The 18593-nt window shown below is 46.9% G+C and overlaps 1 protein-coding gene across 1 annotated transcript in view; it reads left to right on the forward strand.

Moving 5' to 3' along the window:
* LOC135910158 (uncharacterized) overlaps window positions 1–18593 on the forward strand; it is a 120353-nt gene that overhangs the window by 55037 nt on the left and 46723 nt on the right. The window contains exons 6-8 of the mRNA XM_070522232.1: window positions 581–702; window positions 6379–6475; window positions 14443–14659. Of these exons, the coding sequence (XP_070378333.1) occupies window positions 581–702; window positions 6379–6475; window positions 14443–14659 (436 nt within the window). The remainder of the gene's footprint in view (window positions 1–580; window positions 703–6378; window positions 6476–14442; window positions 14660–18593) is intronic.

Consider the following 18593-nt stretch of genomic DNA (forward strand, 5'->3'; position numbering starts at 1 on the left):
CAGGAATTTCGCTCGCTCACACACTGTTGTAATACACCTAACCTCCATGCCTTTAAGGTTGTGCTCAGGAGTTCTACATATCACTCAAGACCCGGGGCTGTGTCTTGACTTTTATGTAGGTGATTTGCGTTTGTTAAAATTTGAAAAAAAAGGTTTTGACGTTTATATCACGTTTATTGTCACCATATTTTGCGCAGCCTAATGAAGTGCACTAAGGCGAACAACTTGCTTAGGTATGCAGGCAGTCTTACAAAGGCCATTCACTGCTTTGTCTAAAGTTTCTTGCCACCGGTGCAACTGAGACAGGCTTTTGCATTTCTTGTTAATCAGTACAATATTAGACATATATTGCTATAAGAAAAGTCTTCTTAATCTAGAGAAGTTTAATATTTCGAAGTATTTTTCGTGTTTTCTTTTTGTCAGAATTTGCTGTGACACCTATGCTGTGTTTTTGTTTTTATCGTTGTGTGTACCATTTCGCCGTATATTCTATAAGAATGTTTGCTTCACATTTATATGAATAAAGACAAATTGGTCACCTCTCGTTCACCAGTTTTTTTACCTGTTCTCTTAATTTGAGGTGTGGATGACAAGAGCGGGGAATCTGCTGATAACAGCGGCGGTGGCAATGATGACACTGGTGGCACTGGCTCTTACTCTAAAGGTCCTTCTGCACCAACGAGTACCCTGCCCAAGAAAACTGTGAGTGGCCATCAGCCCTGCGTGATAACCGGAATCTCCATTGAACAACCTGTGGTTAGCATGGCGATCGCTGCTAGCGTAATAAGTATCTTTTGTACCAAACCTGGTTGTACTCATAGCGACAAGCACTTTTAGGAAGTTCTGTAGCAGCGAACAAAAGTGAACTGCTTTGAGTGGCAGCACTTGACAGTGCAATTTTGGTGATTATCTAAACTTTTGAGATCTCTGGCTTGGGAAATGTGCATTATTAGTCCCCGTAGCATTGCTACATATCTTTTTTTGTTTCACCATTTTTTCGTGAGGCGGAAAGAACAAAAGAAAACGCGTACATCCAGCGAAGATTCGAAAATTATGTAAATGAAATCTTTCTTCAACCAGTTATTCATGTTCTGTTAATTTTCCTGTTTCATTACTGTTTGTTGCGGAAAAAGAAAATTGGCGTTGGAGCTGGTGCGATAAAGTTTACGTCCGACTGGGGCGCACTGGTTAAGTTAGGTTAGGTTAGTTTTGGTTAAGTACCTATCGAGCCACTTTGAGGGGGGGGGGATCGAAGTTCAATCACACAACCGGGCACCTAATTCATTTATTCTTAATTGTCAGCTATTCGGCAACACATCAGTAGCATCGAGCAACACCCAAGAGCCACATAATCATGGCTGTTATGTTGCAACGTTGCTGTGCCACTCTTATAATATTCCGTTCAAAGCTCGTTGATGTCGTTCACGCAGTGTTGCTCTGGCAAACTGCGAAAAAGCACAAGAAGGCAAAAAAAAAAGCATCGCTGCAATATCGCTTCCCGTGGGACACAGCAATGCGTCAGCGGAAGTTTACATTCTGGGATTTTGCTCATCAGAACCCTGATCTAATTATGAAACAAGCTGTAGTGCGGAATTTCGGATTAATTTTTCACGACCTAGCCTTCTTTAGAATGCGCACCATCACAGTACATAGGCGTTTTTGGATTTAGCCCCAATCGAAACGCGGCTGCGCGGCCAAGAGTTTGGTGTCGGGACCTGGTGCTAAATAACACACCGCCATTGCCACGAGGCCCCAATTGCGGATCATGCGCGTAAAGACGCGAATCGACAAGAGAAACATTTTTGTAATCCTCCTACTGTTGTCATGTGCTTGTCATGTGATGATGATATTTGGTGTTTTACGTGCCAAAACCACTTTCTGATTATGAGGCACGCCGTAGTGGAGGACTCCGGAAATTTTGACCACCTGGGGTTCTTTAACGTGCACCTAAATCTAAGCACACGGGTATTTTCGCATTTCGCCCCCATCGAAATGCGGCCGCCGTGGCCGGGATTCGATCCCGCGACCTCGTGCTCAGCAGCCCAACACCATAGCCACTGAGCAACCACGGCGGGTGTGCTTGTCATGTAATCGACATGTATTTTTACGGAAAAATGCCGGTTATGCTTCCATAAATGCGCAGCCCCAAAGCGTGGTTACTGTATATTTTTGTGAACTGCATTTTTCAATGCGTAAGGACTTCTCAGCATACGTACCCAACGAGAAACAGCATCCGTCCGTTCTTCTATCCCATAAGACGATCGCTTTCATAAAAGGGATCGCAGCAGCGATTGTACTCACCTTCGTGCTGCCTTTCGCTTCAACACGTACTAAGCCGCGAGAACACAGTACTCCCGAAGCTATCAGGATACGCTGTACTCTCTGCCGCCGTCACAGATCGCTTTCAAGATAAGGGCCCGTGCGTTTCGCTTCACCGGAAGCTAAGAAATGACAACTCAGCAGCACGAAACTATCAACACTGCCAAAACTGTGTCCCCGTTTTACCTTGCATTCAAGACAGGGGCCCTCGCGACCCCGCCATACGCAGCCGCCGCCGGAGTACGGCTGGTCACGGTTCATAATGGTTCGTCGGGGATGAATAAGGTGCTAAGGAGCGATACCGGCTTATAATTATCGGAACGTCACCAGCACACTTGGCGTCACCTCCTCTAGTAGTTTTTGCTTGCGTCATTAATTAGCCTTTCACCGCCATCCGCCGCAGCGCTGTCGTTTATACTGGTAGGATCAAGAAGTAATACCAAGGACACCGACCAACATAGAAGTTGAACATAGAACAAGGCTTTCGTAGCGAAGCCGAAACGTCTTTTAGATTTTTTCATTTTTTAGTACTTCTATGTTGGTCGGTGTCCTTGGTTTTACTTCTTCAATCCCGACCAGACGGGCTTCCGTCGAACCCTCGATTTCATCTGGTAGGATCAAGATTCATAACACTGATAATTGCACCGGGCCAGCATGCATTACCCGTGACACTTACCAGTACATTAGCCCAAATGGAGTTCTGAAACAATTCTTGACCCAGTGTGAACTGTTCGAGTGCCGTACGCAACAACCCGTCAAAAATGTTTGGCTTATACGATAGGTAGGAGGTGCCACCCACGGATCCTTGTACCGCAACGTATTCGAGAAAAAAAAAAGGTTCAGTAGTGGTGGCTGCGACTGCAAACGGAATCCTGAGAGGCCAGTATTGAGTGATGTCAGCGAATTTTACCAAATAAGACTTATCTCCTCGTTGCCTCAACACGGATTCACAAGCCGGGTCCCCATATCCCCGTCTCACGTCGGCACCTAGGACCCACCACTTTTGCCTGTTGCCATACCCACTTGGATAACCTCCGCCACTCTACTTTCCTTTTCTCTTTTCTTTTTTGCGTGCAATGGCCCGTTCCGCGGGGTGGTCTTGAGTGCAATATTTCCCAAGCGAATTTAGAAGTTATGCTTGAGATTAATCTTCCGGAGCTACCGTAATACAAAAAATCCTAGGGCCCAAGGACAACTTCGTAGGAAAATCAACCTCGGCATGACTAAGACATTCGTAGCGAACATTCCAACTACATAAATTGACATAAACTTCCTATAAGTAAAGGTAAGATGAGGTACTTTTCGAAGCTATGGCACATAAAATTGCTTGCTCATTATTCTCAAGAAGGCTGCAGACGGTGATTTTGTTAGCCCTCAAGCGAAATAGCGACAAATCATATTGCCACCCTCGAAACCCGTTCTGCATGGGTGGTGTGCGTAGTTATGAGGACGTTACTGCTCGTTGTAACCCATGCCATTTGTCAAGTGATCTATAGATATTGAGTAAGGCACCGAATGCGCCTGTAGGAGACTCAAGATTGGCAGCTGCTGCGGCCACTTTGCGGCTTGAAGATGGTATAAAACATAACCGTCTTTCTTTAGCAAAACGTAAAAGTATTACCCTCACCGCGGCAACATATTGTGCACTGGCTAATTCGCACAACGTACACTAAACTGCGTTACGCGCATCTGCTATCAGACCCAAGGGTACAAGCAAGCATTCGCTAGTGTACGCCCACTGATATTCTCCTGCTACATTTGAATAGCCTGGTAACTGCTTCGTACAGCGCACTCTTGCGCGTATTGGGGACATGTGCGCTGATGACTTCGTTAGTAACTTCTCAAACATAGCTTTCTTTCATTTACTCTGCCATATGCTGTGAAACAAGGCGCCTCCGTAGTAGCGTTAGGTGACTTACTGATATGAGTTTAGCGTAGTTCATTTGAGCTCTATTCCGAATAATATATTTGAAAATTGTGGCATAAAGTTAAAAGTATAAAGGCCTCAGATAGGCTGCCAATGTTTCGACAGGCGGACCTATCTCCGTGATATTGTAGTTTACGTAACTTTACGAAAATAAGGCAGTGCATCTAGAAATCTTTTGTGAATGTAAATACAGTGTTTGCTTTCTTTTTAAAAAAAAAACTTTCTAATGCACAAGAAACACGCTAGCTCGCCAGTAGCATGACAACAGATTGGTGAAAACGCTGACTACTCAGTGCTAGAAAAACACACAACATGGTAGCTTATTTTTTTCTGTTTGATACAAACCCCTTCTTCCCATTACGAATAACGTGCACAGTGACATCCAAAATGTCACACGCACCGTGTATAACTTCTGTAATGCGTTGGCTCTGTTCATGGAGACTGGCAAAAGAACAAAAATAAGTTTGAAAAGCACCAAGGAAGTTTTGAGGGGATAATCAACATCACGATTCGAAGATAGCGAATTCATTGAGATAGACATATATGTGTGACGCCTTTCTATGGAAATACGTGAGCCCAGTTTTCTTACTCAGTGCTACAGTCCCTACGATATTGCCGCAATATTCGGCAAACATCCGCCTTTGATGCTTATGAAGCATCTTTAGTGTTTCCTTTGCCAATACAGCAATCACAGTCGCACATAGAAATGATTATCTCGTGCGCGCACTCGACTATTTCACTCCCAAACGCTCAGCTATGCACTTCGTCGCATCGTGCTGGCTACGGACGCTTTTAGCAGCCTCCTTCCGTAGATATAGCCAAATGTTAGGCTCGAAACACCAACGCACGAGGACATTAAAACGTGTACAGCTGCAGTGCTCCTCTAACGTACCTCGATGATGTTATTGATTGGCATCCCCTTTTTAACCGGACGGTCACCAATAGTCATCTTGCCTGTTTGGTTTATTCAGGTATGCGTTACAGGTCATACATTCAAACATTTTTGTGTTTACAGTTTGCATTCTAGAATTTTCAGAACTTCTCCGCCTACCTTGCACCACTCCCTATGCCTGCAACAGATCTGGTGTGATCAATTTCTTCTCAGCTTCTTTTTCCACCAGTATGCTAAACGTTTCTTGCTTATCGGGACTGTGGACCAGTTCGTGCGTACGTACAATTTAAATCGAAGTGCTTTTGGAAGGTCTACGTCACTATCGAGTCTTACTGGGTGAATTTCCTTCGCATTTCAATACCGTGTGCCCATTGATCCCCGAATTTTTCCTCTAGCATTTAAATACATCATCTTTTGCGAATGTCTGCTCCGGTGTGGTATTTCCTTAGGCAACCAGCTATAGCCTCAAATAGCAAGGCACTGCCCTGTGCATTAGCGTACCGATTCTTCTCTTTCTTTCCTTTCCTTTTAATTTCCATGGTATTTCTTATTTCCAATATTTGCTACCACTTTGCTATCTCTGTTTCTCTTTCATTTCGATGACTTCTAGTAGTCTATTTGCATTTCCAGTCACCCTGTACTTTGTTACCAAGAGCATAATATGCCAACGGTCATAACACAGCCTGTTTCCCAAGTTGGTCTGGTCTCTGGCGTGCGGCATGATGCTAAACATATTGGACACTATGCTCTTCAGTGACCCAAGTTGGCGTGAAGTATGTTAGATAGCTACAAAGTCGACCTATAGACAAACACACATGAAATTGCGCGACGCACGCGGAGAATTCCATTCGGAATTATAAGAAACAACTACAAAATATTGATTCTAGATACATGAGGATATCTAGCGTAGTTATGGAGCCACAGTCGTAACTTCTATGAGGAAAATATTCTGGGCAATATTACCACACCGAAAGCAAACACGCCAGAGTAGCTGTGGCGGGTAGTAAAATGGGCCACTCAGGGCTCTATTATAGCGTAGGCAGGACAGATGTAGTGTTACCATGCACACTGAAACGACAACAAAAAATGAGACTAGCATGCAGTGCAAGCTTCTTTCTTTTGTCTATTCGAGAAATATCTTCCTTAAGGTTGAAAAAGATGTCATGCCCATTTTTACAGTCTAATATCAAGCAATTTTGGCAAAACACACTGGGAATCTCAGAAATCATTTTTTTTACAGACGACTGCTCCCATTACGGCGAAAAAGACTAGCAGCATGCCAGCAAGAAGCACTAGTACCCCAGCTAAGAGAAGTACAACTACAACTACGATAGCACGTGAGTCACGCTTTTGAGCCACAACCGTATTAGCTTTCAAGATATCGCTTCTTGTCAACCATAGTAGGCCAATTTTTATCCCGTTGAGAGTCCCGTCGGGCTGGTTGCCCAAGCGGTTAGTAGCAAAATGTATAGAAACCCTCGTTACTTTGTGCGCCTGTGTGACAAAAACGACATTGGTGTATTTCATTGTACCGGCTTTCTCTGTGCGACCTGTAAGGTGGTGTTCGAGCCTGTTCAAAGCCAAGGTATTCTCCACGCTGAGAATAACATATTAGGCTTCAGTTTTTTCCCTGCAGGCTGAGGAGCAAACGGAACTATTTATCAGTGGAAAATATCCATGAGTAAATGTGTATATCTGTGGGTGCAAATTCTATTTTTGGTAAGATCTGTAGCTCAATGGAATTGATTACGAGAACGTGGGTAGCCTGAATGATCATGCATTTTTTACAATCTCTTAACTTATGCATAACGGCTTGCGCAAATACGAGGGCAAATTGTGTAAATAAAGAAGGAAAGGGTGATCAGTGCCAATGAACCACTCTCATTTGTTCGGCTTGAAATGGTCTCGATGAAGACGGAGCACGCCACGGACAGGAAAGGGAGCGAATACGTTTCACATAGTTTTTGCTTCATGTAGTCACGGGACGCTAATGTTATTCATTTTTGAGAGAACGTATTATGGAAAGTTCGTTATTTCTTCTCGAAAATTATATGACATCTACCAACGCAACTTCGGCAGAACCCATGTTGCGATGACTGTCGACAGTAATTCATTTTAGATCGAATCACTGGAGCGACACGACGTATTGCTACAGCTTAAACCAGTAAAGTATGAGGCCTGCACTGCAGCGGGACTAGTTTTCAGTGCCTTGATAATGATCATAATGGCGATTTATCCACATCCACTACGAAACAGGGTGATCAAATAAGGTCAGCTAACCTGCTTAATTAGGTATGCTAATAATTAGGTATGCTATGCATGCTTTTAATTCCAGCATATTTTATACATGGCCTTAGTATTTTTTCTAGTCAAAATTATCTATCTAATTGTACCTGTGGGTTCACAAAAACCAGACAGACGCTAGTGCCTGGTGTCCACAAATTATATTTTAGTCGAGCCCGCTCAGTCAGGCATAAGCCTGATTCCGTCGATTCCACTGCGTGCGCAGCGTCAGCGTGTTGGACGTGTCGTCACGTAGTAGTGAGCTAGCGAGGAAGTTGTGAGCTGGACGAATGGCGAAGCGCGGCCATGGTGGCGGCGCGAAACGCATGCGGCTAGTAAGGCCCGCCCGGTCGTGAGGGAATGTGACAGCAGAAGACGCCTGAGGATTCAACTAGGCTGGCTTGAGACGGTCTGCGGAGACCCTTCCTTTGTGCCGTTGATGAGTAATCGAAAGTTTTTAGGTGCACGCTTAAGTAGTTTGAACGGACCCTCCTACGGCGGCCATAAGGGAGGACGCACAGTGTCCCGGCGCACAAGGACATGCCTGCAGTTCCAAGTCCGGGACGAAACTTATTTTAGGGGGGTGGGGAGGGGGAACGGCAGTACGCATAGCGCTGCGAAGACTTTAGGTGTAGTCGCAAAGGCCAGGAAATGCGGCGGGCGAGTCGTCGAAGACTTCACCAGGGACACGTAAAGTGGCACTAAACGTAAGCAGGGCGGCGCTTGTGAAGGGGTCACTGCAAATAGCGGTGCAGATGCCAACCATGCCTCATGCCGGCAAAAGCTTCTTTGACGCCTCTAAACGCGTGGTCAGTGTTGTCGTTCCAGGGTACGGGAGTATTCGGTGTCTTGAAGCCTGTGAGAAGGTCGTGTAGAGGCTGCATTGTACATTGGTGCAACAAAGCATGACGCGGTGGTAATAGTTGGCGATGCCAAGAAATTGGCGCAGTTGTCTGGTGGTATGTATCTGAGGAAACACACGGATGGCTGTCACGCGGGCCGGGAGTGGATGAATGCCATGTGCGTTGACGCAATTGCCGGGGAAATCCAACTCCGTAACACGAAAATCGCCCTTCTGACCGTTAACGACAAGGCCAACTTAGCCAAGTCTTGCGAGTACTTGATGTAGATGAAGATTGTAAGCTTCGGCAGGGGTGCTGTGGAGGAGGATGCCGTCAAGATAGGGAAAGCCGCACGCCGAACCACCGAATACCTGGTCGATGGAACACTCAATGGTCTGAGCCGCATTGCGAAGACCGAAAGGCATGCGCAGTTATTCAAGCAGGTCGAAGAGCGTTAAAATGGTGTTCTTGAGAATATCTGTGGGTTCCATGAGAATCTGTTGGTAGGCTTTCACCAGGTCAACCTTGCGAAAACTGGAGCAGCTATGCAGTGTCGACGTAAAGTCCTGAATGTGACGTATTGGGTTGCGGCCCAGGGCAGTGGCCTTTTTGAGAGCATGACAATCGCCACAGGGGCGCCAGTAACCGGTGTTCTTCGCCATCATATGGAGTGGCGAGGCCCAATGACTGGAGGAGGTATGAATGAAGCCAATATCAGGCATAGGTTTAAACTCCCCTTGTGGCGACAGCTTGACAATCCGGCGCGAGGCTACGAGCCCGAGCGAAGACGGGGACCTCGGAATCACGGAGTAATAGCGTTGACGGCAGCACTTGACCCGGAGAATTCGAGGCCATGGCTGACTAGGTGGCGGAGTGCGGTAAAAGCGGGGCTCGGGCGCCTTGTGGCGGTAGGCCCAGTGAAGCGGCTGAGGCACGCGGAGCTGCGAGCGATGACGCGAAGTCTGGGTCACCAATTTGTGGGTGAAGAAAACGCAGACAGCTGCTGGCACCCACGAATATTTTGGCCGAGCTCGCTCAATCAGGCAGAAGCCTGGTTCCACCGATTACACTGCTCGCGCACCATCAGTGCGCTGGGCGTGTCGTCGTCATGTTTTGCGATCGGACGGTTGTGGCACTTAGTAGTGCGCTACATACCCCCCTACATATGTCTGTGACGCATACAGTCATATCAATACCATCCGTGCTTTTTTTAGTAATTCAATAAAGGTCCTTTGGTTATCTCGACTGCTGACCGGTTCATGCTTCCGTCCCCTTCTGGGAGGTGTGCGCTGGCTACGGGTCTCACGGGACGAATCCCTTCGCGTTCCATTGTAATGTGGTCCGGATTTTCGCTACCGCGCAACAATGGATCTTGAAAGTATTTGCTCCAGTATGCGGGGTCCACATTCCCCGCTTCTCAGCTCTGAGCACGTACTGGCACGCCATGTATTTATCTCGCGCTTCTTTGTGGACACTCTGCGCCATCTAGCGGCCCTGCCGAGAAGTGTGCGCGTTGCGTCTTGGATGAAAAGCGTAGCGCGCCATTGCCTACGAACGCTGAGAATAGTTCTCTCGCTTGCCGCACGCCCAATAGAATGTACGGACTGGCCCAAGTTGACGAGAAGTTTATTGAAGGGCGCGGCATAAACAGAAGAGCGCCATTAATAGCGCGGCTCGCTAAAGCGTTGTTTTGAAAGAGGTTAACTAAGAAAGAGCACATACCCATTGTTGCTGTTGAAGATTGGAGTCGGGACAGCATCGGAGAAATTAAACGATCTTATCCGTCATTTGGCCAGCCTTCTCGGCAGCGCCTGCAGGTATCGCAGTGAGTGCATAAAGCCGCATGCGATAGAGACCGAGAGGGACAAAACATTTATTCCAACCAAGGACGTTGCTGCTTTTGAGGTTTAGTGGATGGTGTCCTCATTACAATACTACACTGACCATGGCTGCTCGACAATCTTGCTCTAAAATCGCTTCTCGGCCCGCCAGGATATCGCTGGTCTGCTGGGCCTCCCACCGCTCAAATGACGGGCTGCGTGTCTTTAAGTATTGAGGTATTCCCCTAACCCCCACGAGATGAGGAAGAGTGTAGGACGTGTTTCGCCACGCCAGAGGCAGATGCCGCGATATACAGTATTAGTGGGTACATTTTGCTGTACCATTGTAGGTTTGGGAATGTATTGATCCGGATAAGAGCTACCGTTCATCAGGGCTGAGCTTTCTGTGACGGGGAGCTTAAATCCTGCAGTTGAGCCGTTGGATCCCGATGCGTTGACCGTAATTGCATGGCAGGGGAACAAAGCTCAACGGAGGGGATTGACCGGATGATTGGTTTGCCCCCGCTGAATCGGTTAGCGCACGAACTAAGGCGTTCATTCTTTCGTTCCCCTCCAGCCCCGCGTAGCCTGGCGTCCACATGATTCGATGGCATCCTTAAAGCCACGTGCCTAGGGTCATAGCCGCCAGCAGCTGTGCTCATCTCTCAGTAAAGTTCGGACAGGCATGTTGCGAGTCGACAAGGACGTGAACATCCCTGCCCAGCCTGTATTGGTGCTTTGTTACTAGAGCCGCGGCTATGGTCTCAGCAGCAGCTGGGGTCTCTGTCCTCAAGAAGGCCGCAAGGTTCTAGGAATTATCTCTCCCGTTCACGGCAGCTACCGCGAAGACGCCGCGGTATGCCGCCACATCCCCGTACGTTATGTACGGTTCACCCTTGAATTTTCGGCGCTGCCTGTCGACGCGAGCCTTACGTTGGCCTGTGTGAAGTTCGTAACTCATGCACCCCGGGATAGGGCTCACCTTGATCCTGCTTCTGACCTCGGCAGGGAGTGATCGTTTCCTATCGAGGGCATGTAGCCCCGTTACCACTCCGTTCCGGTGGAGGATGGCTTTCCCCGCCGCATTGTTCTGTAGTCTGGCTTTTTGCGAAGCCAGAACCACGTCTGACACCTTGACGGTGGATCCCGGTCACTGCATGATGCGTTTTTCAGCATTTCCCTGCACCGGGGCATCATGTACGTATTTCGGATGCCACGCGCACGCTTCGCAAGAGGGACGCTTGACGGCAGCGAGCTTTCTTAGGGAAGTGCGAGAGAGGAGTACCAGTGCAGTACACAACTGATACAAAACTCCTTTCGACAGGGGAAAAAAGTTGCAGTTTCGCCTGAATGTTGAAGCATCGATTGCGACAGCAAATTATCACACAGCTATGCGGAGTAAGGATAGTAGTTTTATCGGCCGCATCAACTTGGAAACATTCGCTTCATAACTGAATTAACAAGCGTGGTGTCAGCGCGCACAAGCAAACATAGACAGATCACACTCGATGGGCGCGGACGTTTGTTGTAAAACGCTGGTGTGAGCAAGCGCGGCAACATCAGCGACCGAACTGACCCTCGTTCGGTCTATAGCTGAACGGAAGAGCGGCGAGAACACAGCGTGGCAGAAAGGTATGAGCCGTCTGCAGATCGCTTTAAAGATGAACGCGCGCGCGACCACGCGCGGCCATGCAAAGTACGCACCTGTGACGCAGTCGAAGCTGCCCTTCCGCGCTGCCTCCCCGCTTTCCTCCATTTATGGCGCGGCGAGATTGAGCCACGTTCGTCAGTTCCCATTGCGAGCAGCCGCGAAATGCGCTGTTGCCGCCGAAGCACCACGCCGTCCCCATTCCCTGCCTGCTATCCGCCCACGGCCATTCGCGCGACGGGAAGTGGCCGCTTTTGCTCTACGCTTTCTTCCTTCGCGCGCGCCACATTGATCCGCAATTGTCGGCTTCCCTCGCGTGTACCCGTCGTGGTTGCTCAGTGGCTATGGTGTTGGGCTGCTGAGCACGAGGTCGCGGGATCGAATCCCGGCCACGGCGGCTGCATTTCGATGGGGGCGAAATGCGAAAACACCCGTATGCTTAGATTTAGGTGCACGTTAAAGAACCCCAGGTGGTCAAAATTTCCGGAGTCCTCCACTACGGCGTGCCTCATAATCACAAAGTGGTTTTGGCACGTAAAACCCCAAATATTATTATTCCCTCGCGTGCTTTCCCTCTGACATGCAGCGTACCACACACAGCGGCAGCGTTATCGCCCTTGGACTTTATACGGAAAATCACGGCAACGCCGACGGCAAAAATGTGGCTGTTGTGTCCATGCAAAGCTATCTCAATGAAACGTCGTACCGATGTACTGATTCAATGCAAAAGTGAGCGGCGATTGTCGTTGTAAGGTCTTGCCCATGTTTTTTATGCGAAGCATATTACGAGTGCTCAACCCAGCTCCTCAGGCGCGGCGGTGACCATGAAATCACGTGACACCGTGACGTCACGACAGAGGAGAAGTGGCTTTGGCTCAACTCTTGCAAGACGGGCTGGGTGGGAATCGAACCAGGGTCTCCGGAGTGTGGGACGGAGACGCTACCACTGAGCCACGAGTACAACGCTTCAAGGCGGTACAAAAGCGCCTCTAGTGAATGCGGTGTTGCCTTAGAAACGCGCTGTTTCTAAGGCGTGCGTCTCTTGCTCAGGCGCACATTTCGTTGGCGCGCCGAACCCTGCTTTGCTCGACGCTCACCGCGTCCAATGCGGGGCGCGTAGTCGCTGCCCTGTAGCCCATTGTCTTACACCCCTTGGCGGGTCGACGGGAACGCTGTCGCGTTCCACTCTTGAAGGCGAAGAAGTAATGCATGAGTTGTTTCTTCGTCTAGCCGAACCAAATATAGCCAAGCAACAGCAGTTCACCAGGCTAAACAGTGGTTCAACAACTAAAATAAAGGCTAGTATGCTTCGCATCCTGGGCTTAACCTTACCTAAGCCACAGCCATTTTTTTTCTAAAACTTTAATGAGCCCCTCACCAGACCCCATAGCAAATGTTTAAAATACGCTGGAGGTTGTTACGTGTCCTGCAGGGGGCGTTCTGCCAGAAAAAATTTTGCATAACGGCTCATTAAAAGCCATGCCGCGAACCCATGTTTTCAACAGGCGGGCTCCACTGTATAGCGAGATTCCCTCTCCACTCGCTCCGTCTAGCCTTCGCAAGCGAAATTCCTTCCCTGCGTTCTCCAATGCGGGACCTCGAGGATAGCGTGACACATACATCACGGCCTCGCCTTCACTTCTTTTTTTTTTTTCTCCTCGCGTTGTTTTTCGGCGATGCCCATTTCCGCTGGCGGCGTTGCGCGCGTGCAGTTGTCCCGTTCGTGCAGCGCACGATCCTGCGCGCTCTGCCCAAGGACACATGACTAGCGGTATAATTCACTGCTGCACGAATACTAAGGCAGAACAAGCGGATCGCAGACATGATCATTGCGTAGTTGCAATTGCAAAGTTTCAGTACCTGCGCACATGACCGCACGACCGTGAGAACAAGCAGACGAAGCGGAAATACATCTCTCTTCCTTAAGTGCGAAGTAAAGCAAAAGCCACGTAAACAATCTGTTTGTGTGTTTTATTATTTATCTAAACTTCAATTCATCAATTCAAGCACCAGGTCACATAAATAAAGCATAGTGCCTTGAATAATTCACGAAGTAATGTGTCCCCAAGAGGACGTCACACTGCGGACTCAAGTACGTAGGCGCAAGGACACGAGTATATCATTTTACGGCTTGGAGCGCGGCGGCCGCGTGGAGATGGAATAACGGCGTTCGGTTTGAAATTTCAGATCATTCCGCGGCGCGTTGCGATGCTATACTTTGCAGACACGATCATTACCACGCAATGTATGCTCGGCGCCTGTCAGCTCAAAATGGCCAGAGCGGGTGAGGGGCCCCTTAAGAATGTTGCCTAATACTTAGCGTGGCGCTAAAGTGGCTGTCAAATAATCTGGTAGTGTATTTTACACCATAACAAATGTCGAGTGAGAAGTCTGGAGAATCAAAAGCTGTCCTGACACATTTAGTAGTTGCTCTACGATTTCATTGAATTGCCGTAATCGCCTGAGGGAATACGTTCTTACTTTTTAGCTATATTGTCGCTCAGAGGCACCCAAAATAAAATTTCCACTGATTGAGAAACAGTCGAACCAAACAGAAACTTACGCTAGTACCGATTGACCAAAATAACCACTCTCGCGCTATGATTTATCATCGACGTTGTTGACCTTCTAGTTAAATTATTTTCACGAATTTAAAACAAAAGCCTTTTCTACAAGTGACATCACAGTTAAACCTTGTGACGCCAACGCAGCGCTGGTCCCGCCCCTGATGTGCTCGGTCAGCGAGACGGCCATGCAGCCGTTTATGTACCCGGATGACGGCCTCTGTGACATCATCATCTACACCCACTTGGTAATACTAAACAACACATTGCGGTCTCTCGTTTATCCAGAGAGTTACGACACGTTCCAGAACGTCTGTTTTCACCGGTATGCGAAGACGAGTTGTGGGATATCGTTCAACGCACGGTGAGTGTATCCAAGCTGACGTCATAGAACTAGACTTGCGCAACGCTGAACTAGATTACTGCGGTGTATTGTTTCGTGGCAAATAAACTTCTAAAGCACATAAACAGCCCAATCTATAGAAGCGTGCTGGTTAAAACAAAAAAGGGATATGCGTATGTAATACATATGTTAAAATATATCTGCCACGGAATTTTGGGAAACATTTTAAGTGCTGAATAATTGTCGATCTACATCATGTTTTCAAGCATACAAAATATGCACCTGCCCTGAAAGGCCGCAAGATGCGTCGATTCCTGTGATCGCGGATTAAACTGTGTTCAAGACGGAGCCCCCCTTATGTCGGCCAACAATAGATCAAGTACGTGCTCTAACTCCCAAACACGAGGCATAGACAGCTTCGGCTTGACAGAGAAACTGCGTGCTTGTTACGGATTCTTATTTGTGGCACAGAGGATAAATAAATATAAGTCACCTTTTATTTCCCAACTGCGTGTAGTAATAAGCTGGCAACCATTTTTAGGAGCAGTAGAGAGGGTTACAAACGAGCGAATTCGTTTTGCAAGGTCTGTCTTGCGTCTTGGTCGCGTGGCATGACAGCACCCACAGCTCCACTGAGCAGCAGCAATGGTCACTTGAGTCTACGGGTCTTCCAATAGAACGTTCCCGTTTCGTAGTGATAATGCCCGCTGCTCCAGCTGAGTGTTAATAATACATTAAATTGTCCTCTACCAAGTACCAAGCGGCATTGAAACAATAGCGATGGCGAAGAAAGACTCTCTGCATATTGCCTCTTTAACCTCTCGGCTTGACAACCTCAAAACTTATGTGTACACATGTTCTGGCGGAACCCATCTCACAGTACATGCCGACACTTAAATGCTGTCATGACAGAACCAGTCAAATTACTCACCGTTTCCCTACCCCGGAAACACGTCATATATGAGGCGAGCATGCAGTAAACACCCTCTGTCGTTATCTCTGGAAAAACAGCGCCAAGTAGCAACGGTACTGAGAAGTCCATGCGTGGGGCACGCGTCGTTGTAACCACATGATTGTTTGCACAAACATAACGTGGGTTTCATATTTTACACTTGAATAGGAATTTCGGGGCAGGTTTTTTTTTTTTTTGTCATCCAAGAGCGGTGTATACCCAGTGGTGCACACGTACTGATTTAAGTTTACGAAAAAAAATGGTTCACTGATGAGGGGTGCACGCCCATAACCCACGTTTGCGTGCAGCAGGAGTTTCCTCGAAGAACGGTGCACATCCGGTGTCACACACCCGGTGGCCGACGTTGTTCTAACGTATGGCTTTGAGCCCGACTACACAGTGACGCAAGCTTGCGGGAAAATGGGTAAAGAACAGAGGCAGAGACAGAAACCAGAAAATGCGCGACTTATCTTAGAGCTAGCCGCACTAAGAAAGGTCGCGGAAACAAGGCTTGTGCGCGTAAAATCCTCACCGAAAATGGCGCAGGAGGCGCCCCGAAAAATGAAAATCATGCGCTCGTTAAATAAAAAGTCGTATAACAGCATCAAAGGTACTTATTGGCCTAGTCAGTTTACCCGGTTTGGTCAAGTTGGTTTACTAATTTTCGTGCGAATCTTAAAAACAATTTTTAGCGTTCCAACTTTTTCTCAAAGCTAAATTCAACCCTCTATTCTACGCATAGCGCACCAGAAGCGCCTTTATTCTAGAAAATCGGCCTGGAAGGATTGCTAGCATGTGTGTGTCGTAATAAAGAGATCAAATGAACTATTGCTGTTGCAGTCATAGCGTTACCAATGAACATAAAAAAAATAAACAGCTAGCCTTCAAGCCAGGATTTTAAAGACTTAAGATCTGGTATAATGCAGAAGTGCAGTGGGGAATCTCTTTCATTCTTGTTTTCTTGGTGTTGGTAATTGTGGGTGCTGTTCCTTGCAACAACTTCATCTTTACGCGAAAGCTGCCAGATGTTAACATCGGCTTCAACTATAAAAATAAGAATGTATGTTCTCTTTAAAAAATAAATCAAACCCAATCCACCTTGTGAAAGTGGATGGTGAGTGGAGCCGTACAATTTGGGGACAAAAATGCTGATATTGATGTGTTGATTGAAAATAACAGATACATTTGGCAACGAATTTAGTTTTACCAGATTTTTTTTTGTTTGATTAAATTGCATGCTGAAAGTTTTTATTTTATTTTACCTTTCTTTTGTTTGCTTTCTTGGATCTCATTTTTGTTCACTAAGGTGACTATCGCTTATGATCGCCGGGATGTACAGCCAGTGACCATGTGGTAATGTGGTTGAAAGGTTCACTGTGGAAGGTTCTTGGCTAATATGAAGTCTATACACGACCCATCAGGAGTCGTAGGCACACTGACGTTTGTGTAGCATTAAATGCAGTTCCTCTCCAAGAGAAACACCACGAACTCCTATCCGTCTGGCCGAGACACGTCTATGTTGAAATCACCCGCAACTACAATGGAAGTGGAGTGTGTAGGGTTAATGCAGTTGCATAAGCGTGGCGTTTTCGGCACGATCATCATCCGTATTACGCGCCGCCTGCCCTTCCCGCTTCTGTTCCTGACAGTATTCTTCGTAGGCATGCTGTTCTTCCACAGTCATCACCCCATGCGGTCTAATCATTGCACAGGCGGAATAGAACTGAGATAAGGTTACGTGGTTTGCCTATAGAGCTTTGGCGTCAAATCATAATCGGTACTAAACAGTATCAATTCCGGTTTTACTTTTTGCTTAGGATAATATCATCACAATAAGTTTTTACGCTTCCCGCGATTATTCCATGCTGGAGCATACCGGGTGATGGGCGTTTGTTTAGCTATATAGCTCTGGGGTGGCCGCCATTTTTTTTTTGCTTAAGCACACAAACCGCCAGAGCTTAGCGCGTAAAATCTCCGCTGTCAAATCCGAATGCATGTGTTCTGAACACGCGATATTATCTGAATAAAGCGCCCCTTATGAGAACTGAAAGCAGCTGATAGAGCAGCTTTCACCATAAGCTTTCTTCATTAACTTTATGAGGCAGCAGAAGTGTACGCGGAATGGATGTCCAAGTTCTTACTGATTATTTTTTTAAGATCATTGCAAATGGACGAGGTTCAGGTGAAATGGAAAAACTGCTAAGGTTATCCCTATATATAAATCCGGTGACCCAACCAGCACAGCAAATTACCGACCAATTTCGCTTACTTGTACGGCCGGCAAAATCCTTGAACATATAATCCTAAAGCACATAGTGTCATTCGTAGAAAAAAATAATTTAATTGTCCCTAATCAGCATGGTTTCAGAAAAGGATTGTCTACGACTACTCAATTGATTGAGACAATCCACGACTTAGCGATTACATTGGACAAATGCAGTCAAACCTACATGATATTCCTAGATCTATGTAAAGCATTCCATCGACTTTCCCATCCAAAGTTGCTTCAAAAACTTATCCACTACCTCGGTGACAACAACATCACCAAGTGGATAAAAAGTTATCTCACAGGTCGACGTCAATATGCATGTTTCGAAAACTACTCTTCGGATTTCGGCGATGTGCTATCTTGCGTCCCACAAGGAGCCGTTTTAGCTCCTATCCTCTTTCTTCTTTTTATCAATTATTTGCACATTAATACTAACGCCACAGCAGGAATGTTTACAGATGACTGTGTTATCTACAAGGAAATAACCTGTCGTGATGATCAGATAACCTTAAACAGTGCACTTGAATATATAACACAATTGTGCCAAACGTGGCAGATGGTGATTAACACAGAGAAAACAGTTTTTATGACTGTAACGAATAAAAGAGCGCCCATGAACTACCCTTATTATTTATAAGGACAGATGGTAAAGAAAGTACAAGAGTATAAATATTTAGGCGTTATAATTTCATCAGATCCTAAATGGGACAAGCAGGTAACATATATTGTTCATA

Source organism: Dermacentor albipictus, chromosome 7 (assembly GCF_038994185.2).
Source record: "Dermacentor albipictus isolate Rhodes 1998 colony chromosome 7, USDA_Dalb.pri_finalv2, whole genome shotgun sequence".
NCBI lineage: Eukaryota > Metazoa > Arthropoda > Arachnida > Ixodida > Ixodidae > Dermacentor > Dermacentor albipictus.